This window comes from Rhinatrema bivittatum, chromosome 3, assembly GCF_901001135.1.
Source record: "Rhinatrema bivittatum chromosome 3, aRhiBiv1.1, whole genome shotgun sequence".
NCBI classification, from domain to species: Eukaryota; Metazoa; Chordata; class Amphibia; order Gymnophiona; family Rhinatrematidae; genus Rhinatrema; species Rhinatrema bivittatum.
Window position 1 is genome coordinate 111,439,877 of NC_042617.1, and position 6,769 is coordinate 111,446,645.

Here is a 6,769-nt window from a genome sequence, read left to right on the forward strand (position 1 = left end):
AATAGATTTAAAAAAAAAAATGCAATACATCCAACAAACAGAAACAAACATGACACCTTATTAAGCCTAGGAACTACCACTCAAGGAGAAACAATGATACCCTCCCCATCATGTCTGCAGATGGTCAAATCTGTCAGCAAAAAAAAATTTGTCAAGATTGTCATTAAATTCACTCCGACCTAGAGGACCAGATGCTAGGGAAGTCAATAGAAAGAGCTGGTCCTAAGAAGCCTGGTCTTTCTTCACTGCAGATTATAGCTTAGTCCTAAGGGAGAAAAGCAAGTGATTTGTAGGAAGCTGCTGGGATGTATGGACCCAGGGAGAACAAGGAAATGTAGAGCGTTTTTCCATTCAAGAAATAGATCAGTCAACCAAAATGAAACAAAGAAAAAAAGGGAAACCAGAACATCTGTCAGCCAGGAAAAACAATATTTAAACAAGATGCCTAAAAAAATATAACGGAAACGAAGCCCAGAAAGGAAAAGCTAAGAAAACATTACTGTTATCAGTTCGGAAGATATAAAGCTTTCTTTTGTACTTACGTGGCTTGAACTGCTCCAGGTTTCAAAACAACCTCAATTTTATATTTAGCTCCTGTGAGCAATTTGATCGTTCTGTTCTGTCCAAATCTTTGGCCATCTACCTTGAAATAAACAGGTCCGTCGTTGGGCTGGATTTTTAACGAAACTGCTATTTTCACCAGGCTTGGAATCTCTCCCATCCTTTCGCAGGGGTGGCGTGCAGGGTGGTGAGAGAATCAGATCTGATCTGGAGCCGAGAGGCAGCGGCCGAGCAGGTCTAGGAGTGACATCCCCCCCCCCCCACTCCCTGTGGGACAGACGCATAGAGAGAGTGCGCTCCAAGCTGCAGTCAGAGGCGTTTCTAACCAGTTTCCTTGCTGCTAATCCTGGGCTGACTGTAACAATATAATCTGGCAGGGGGAGAGGGAAAGCTCTGATCCTTGCAGATTTAGCACAAGAGCACAGGAATAGGGACTGAAAAAGATGAAAGGGACGCATACATAAGGGAGAAACTGATTCAAAGGGAATGAGAAGGCAAGACCAGTGGACTGCAAAAGCTGAGGAACTGTTTTAACAGATCTCTTTTAGTGTAAAGCAGCTTTGATTCCAATTATATTCCCTTCCTGTGATGAGGATGATGATGATTCTAAATATATAAGTAATCTTGACTTTGGAACAATATTTGCCAACCATTCAGGGCTGGATTAAGACATGCTGAGGCCCTGAACTATGTCCAGTTTAGGATGCTTGGTAGCATTACCAAAACATGTAAAACTTGCAATTTAGTGAAACTGCAGTTTATATGTCTTGTGTCTCAATCCAGCATTACTCTTCTGGAGAAAATAAAATCCAGAGAGTCCCAGGCATATTTAAGAATATTCTGCAGAATTTGCATATTTATGAAACTATTCATTACAGACTCTAGTGGGAGACTTTATCTACATGCAAGCCAATAAACTAAGTTTTTAACATTCTCTGATTGCATGCTATTCACTGGAAGTAAACAGTGTCCGGTTTGCCCTCTGGATAATTCCTGTACCACCAGGCCACTGTCTTGAAGGCCCTCCATGTTGCCTCCAGACTCCAAACACAACCTATGGCAGGGCGGGTTCTTCCATTAGTTTAACTAGTTGGTTGCCTCTCAGGACCCCATACTTTTAGGGGGAGAGGGCAGCAAAAAACTCAAGTTGCTGTCTACTCACCTTGAAGGCATTACCAGAAAAGAGAAGGTAATGGATGCTGGGTAGATGTAGGGGTGGAGACAGAGAGGAAGCTGGGTGGATGGAGGAGTTGTGGAGAGGAGGTGGTGGACAGGTGAGGGTGGGGAGGAAAGAGAGAGGATTCTGGTCAGGTGAGGTGTAGAGTGAGAGGATGCTGGGCATTGCAAAAAGGGGGTAGAGAGATGCCGTGCTGAGCAGGGAGTGAAGGAGAGAAAGAGCAGGATGCTGGGGGGAGAAGAAGAGAAAATAGATGTTGGACAAAGGGACAGAGGAAAAAGATGCTGGGCACTGTGCACAGGGGTCAAAGGGAGGGGGATGCAGTATTTGGTAGAGGGTGAGAGCTGTCCCTCTTAGGCAGGTGAGTAAGGGGAGGTGCATGAGATTGAAGGCTCACCTAGGGCACATAATCCCCTTACACCCAATTATTTTACAGACACACATTTTACCATTCTCATTTTGTGCACAGCTGGACTTACTTTGTCCTTTTATGTACTGCACGAAACAATGTATAGTGACATATGTTTATCTCAATCTTTATTACATTGAAACAATTTACAAAAACAGTATTTAAATATTTAACATATCACCCTCAGGAATATGCATCTAAAAAAGCATTCACCAACCCACACTCTACTCATATTTTTATTCGTTTGAAAAACGACAGATCCTTCAATTTTTCTTTATTTTGTATGATGTTTGTATGATGAATGAGTAGAGTGTGGGTTGGTGAATGCTTTTTTAGATGCATATTCCTGAGGGTGATATGTTAAATATTTAAATACTGTTTTTGTAAATTGTTTCAATGTAATAAAGATTGAGATAAACATATGTCACTATACATTGTTTCGTGTTGACAACTTTGTGATATATAATTAAAGTGGCCAGAATCATTGTATCTTTTATGTACTGTGGCATAGTTGCCATCCTCTGATTAGTGTAGCCTTGCAGAGCAGGCCCTCATAACATTGGAGACAGACCCCCATCACCTAGAACATTTTTACGGACATGAAATTATATTTGTGGTCATATAATTTTTTTTTTTACTATCAGTACTTTTATTGACATTTAACAACCCTGTAAACTACAATCTAACCACCTAGCCACCTATTGCACTGTGAGCATAGTAAATTCCAGGGATATTTTAAAAAGAGCTTTTGTGATCTGTGTCATTTTGGATGGAGATTCCTGGCTCTTGTGTTAGGGTTTATTAGTTTAAAAAAAACCCCCCAAAACTACCATTTGTGTTTCTGACTTGACATAAACAGGTTAACTTTAGAGCGTGGGCTCTTGAAGGGCATGGGAAGGAGACTATTCCATTTCTCTGCAAAAGACCGGAAACTTTCAGCTAAGAACTTATCTGTTGTAAGTGGAGTGCTACATCTTTGAATCAAAAAAAGAAAGAGGAAGAGTTGAGCCATTACACAACACTTCTTCTGGGGGAATTCTGCGCTACTGCAGAGTGCAAAATTTGCACAGAATTCCCCTCTTGCGCAGAATTTGGAGCAAGCCCAGGGTGCCGTGAGCGGAGCCATCCTGCTCACGGCAAAGTTGGAACAGGCCCCAGCATTCTGTGAATAGAGTCCATCCCACTCACAGTGAAGATGTGAAAGACTCATTGAGAGTGAGTGAGAGAGAGCCTGTGTGTAGAGATGTGGGTGTATGTGAGAGAGAGAGGGAGACTGTGTGCAAGGGTGATTGTGTCAGAGAGAGAGAGAGAGAAAGCCTATGTGAGAAGATTGTGAGGAAGTGTGTATATGTATGAGAGACTGGGATCTGGTATGTGTGAAAAGGGGACTGTGTGTGAGTGTGTGTGTGTGTGTGTGTGTGTGTGTATGAGGGAGTTAGGTTGTGTATTTGTTTGTGAGAGAGGGATCCTGTGTGAAGGGGTATGTGTTTGTGTGTGTGTGTGTGGGTATGTATGTTTGTGTCTGTGTGTTTATATGGGTGACAGAGAGAGGGAGCCTGTGTGGGTGAGTGTGCAAAAGAAAGAGGGAACCTGTGAAAGGGAGTATGTATGTAAGAGAGAGAGAGTAGGAACCTGTTTGAGGTGAGGGAGTGTGTGCAAGAGAGAGAGAGGGAGGCTGTGTGAAGGGGTTTGGAAGAGAGGGGCTCAGAGGGAGCCTGTGTGAAGGGCAATATTGAGAGAGGGGTCAAACTCAGGGAGGTTGAGCCTGGAGGAGGAGGGGAGAGATAGTGGAGGGTGGAGGAGTTGGGGGCCTGAGAGGGCAAAGTGAAAGGGGTATGGCTAGGGGACTAGGGAGAGAGGATGGAAGGGACACTCTCACAGTGTACTTCTAGGGAAATTCTGTTCAAAATATTTAAAACTCTTCATCTTTATGTGCTGTTTTCTGTATTACATTTTTAATTAATTACTCAAAGACTGTCATGTATATTGTGTCATTTTGACCAATATAAAGTATGCAAAAGTTTGCAGAATTTTAAATTTTTGTGCACACAGTTTCCCCCAGGAGTAACAACATGGAGTGAGATAAGAAAGAAAAAAATGTGAGCTTGTTTTCCTGCCTTATAAACCTCCCTCCTGGAGGAGATGGAACAGCCTGGTGCAAAAGAGAGATGTTTTCAACTCCCTGTCAGATACAGTACCTTACCTGCTAATCTTTGAGTTCAGTTTAGCCATCAGATATCTTTAATCTGGTTTTCCAGTTGAAATTATTAAATATAGTAAATAGTGCATGGTGAACTGTTAACTGTATAGCATAGTAATTCACTTTACTGAGATGTCTATAAATGAAAAGGTTAAGACTTTTGTTACTTTGTGCAGTTAAGGGTATTTGTTTAATAACTCTTAGAACCCCTGGTCTCCTGCGATGCTGGGGCACAGGCCACAAATCCAGCTCTTGCCAGGGATTTCCTGAGACTCCAAGGAATCATATGTAACACGCACACCCCTCCCTTGGGAATGGGGTCACACTTCCATGCGCTGAAGAGCACTGAACCACTTATAGCAAGGATGGGAACACAGGGGTTCTGTGATTCGGGGACGGGCCACACCTATAGTGTTACTAAGAAGTTCACACAAAAAAATGGTGTGTTCCACAGGAAAAAAATCAAAAGTCCGACAGAGTTAGAATCACTTCACAGTCCAGAGAAATTCAATCCAGAAATAGAATAGAATATAGTTTCTTCAATGTTCCCACAAATCACATATGCAGAATCAGATCTGTGAGGGTAAGCGAATCACCTAAGCGGGAGCAGAAAACCTCACTGACTCCATCCTTTCTACAAATGCAATTTCATCTTTATTAGCACCACGGTAGACTGCCTTAACTCTGGGCAGTGTACATAATACAATAGTCGACTGCCTACCTTTGCAGTACAATTCCCAGTCCTTCTGGTTTGGATCAGAATAGATTTACAGGAGCTGCTTCTCCTGGAGACACAGGAGCCTCCTGAACCCAGCTGGGCTTGCACTCTTATCCTGTCCCAGCTGGTCCTGCCTGCAAGACTCTCCCCTGTCCTGCAGGGTCCCGCCCACAGAGCTTTCTCCCTCTGTGGGATTTAAGGTGGACCAAGCATACACAAAAAGGGGGAAACAGGGTCACTCTGTCCACAAGATCTTATGCTGCTTAAATTCAATACCACACACTAGGATCCCAGAAATTCTTGCCAAGGCTTTTGTATCTTCAGCCCAATAAGGAAAATCTACCAAATCCCCTTATTTTAATCTCAGTTACTCACAACTAGCTGGCAGGCCCAGAACAAATCCTCCCACTGGTTTCTAGAACAGGTACAGCCTCATTGCTGCCCTCCATGGCTTCCAGCAAGAAAGATGTCTCTCCTCCAACTCTTAACTTCTGCTACTCTCCATGACTCCTCCCAAAGACTCATGGAGTCACCGTATATCATCATTTACTTAACCCATCTTTTAGGGGATGAAACTGCCCTGTCACTCTTGGTGACACTGCTGCCCAGTAACCTCCCATTATTGGAACATGCTTGGTGTTTCATAATAGTAAGGCCCAGACATCTTTATGTACAGAAAACTAGGGACACAGTCGAGCACAAGCAAGATCACAAGCAAGGGCCTCTTTTCCTCTGATCAGCTCCCCCAACACTGATTTTGTCTCTTCCCCTTCTCACCCTGCTGCCAGTGCCAAATGTGCTGGCGGGAAGTTCTTCGTGTTGACAGGAGTAGATTCAGATTTTTCTGCTCCACTAGCACCGCGGGGACTTCTTCATGCTGGCTGGGAGTTGGACCGCCTGCCAGCATCATTCTTCCATGCTGCCACGGTCTTTCCTGCCAGCGTGGTGTGGGAACTTCACTGACCTTACAGCTTAAAAGTCACAATAAGGCGGCTGCCGCAGGGTTTTTTTTGGGGAAGAGGAATAATTGCTGCTGCTCCCAAAACTTTGCCACCTGAGGCAGCCACTTCACCCTGCCTGATTATAGAACCTGTGCTCTAGCCTCATACCCTCGTATCAGGTTCTCTGCATGACAGAAAGGCAAGAGAAACAGGAGGGAAGCGGTTGAATTAAGGAGCAGATTGTCTCTTCCTTGATCTGCTCTATGCTTTCTCTGCTCCAGGTACTCCTTCCTTGCCTCTTGTTCCCTGTAGCTGCTTCTCTGCTGCATCAGATTCCAGCATTGGCCAATAGAGACATCAAAGCAGAGTCCTGTGTATTCATTCATAGAAGTCCCTGGTACTGCCCCCAAAATGTCTATGCTCTAGAGGTCAATATTAGAAAAAAAATGGTATTAACTGGCTACAGTTAAGTTATCAGAGATATTCAGTGGAATAAACCTCCTGCTGAATAGCCTTGAATACAATTATCCAGTCATATGTAGCCTGATAAATTTGCAACTAACTGGCTATGTTTGAATATTGCCAATTAGATTTCAAAGTCATCCAAATACATGTACCCAGATACTTTAACCTTAAACCAGTTACATTAAATGTAACCCCTGGGTGGGAAATCCCTGATTTTAAACCCAAAGGCTCCATCTCAAAGGTTTTGGACCCCACTTGCAACAGTTCTTACCATACCAAACCTTTCTGAGAGTCCAGG

The 6,769-nt window shown here is 43.5% G+C and overlaps 1 protein-coding gene across 1 annotated transcript in view; it reads right to left on the bottom strand.

Annotated features, from left to right (window-relative positions):
• Window positions 1-816, bottom strand: part of CNRIP1 (cannabinoid receptor interacting protein 1) — a 33,223-nt gene extending 32,407 nt beyond the window's left edge. The window contains exon 1 of the mRNA XM_029596913.1: window positions 543-816. Coding sequence (XP_029452773.1) covers window positions 543-721 — 179 coding nt within the window. The 5' untranslated portion in view covers window positions 722-816. The remainder of the gene's footprint in view (window positions 1-542) is intronic.
• Between the last annotated feature and the right edge of the window lie 5,953 nt (window positions 817-6,769).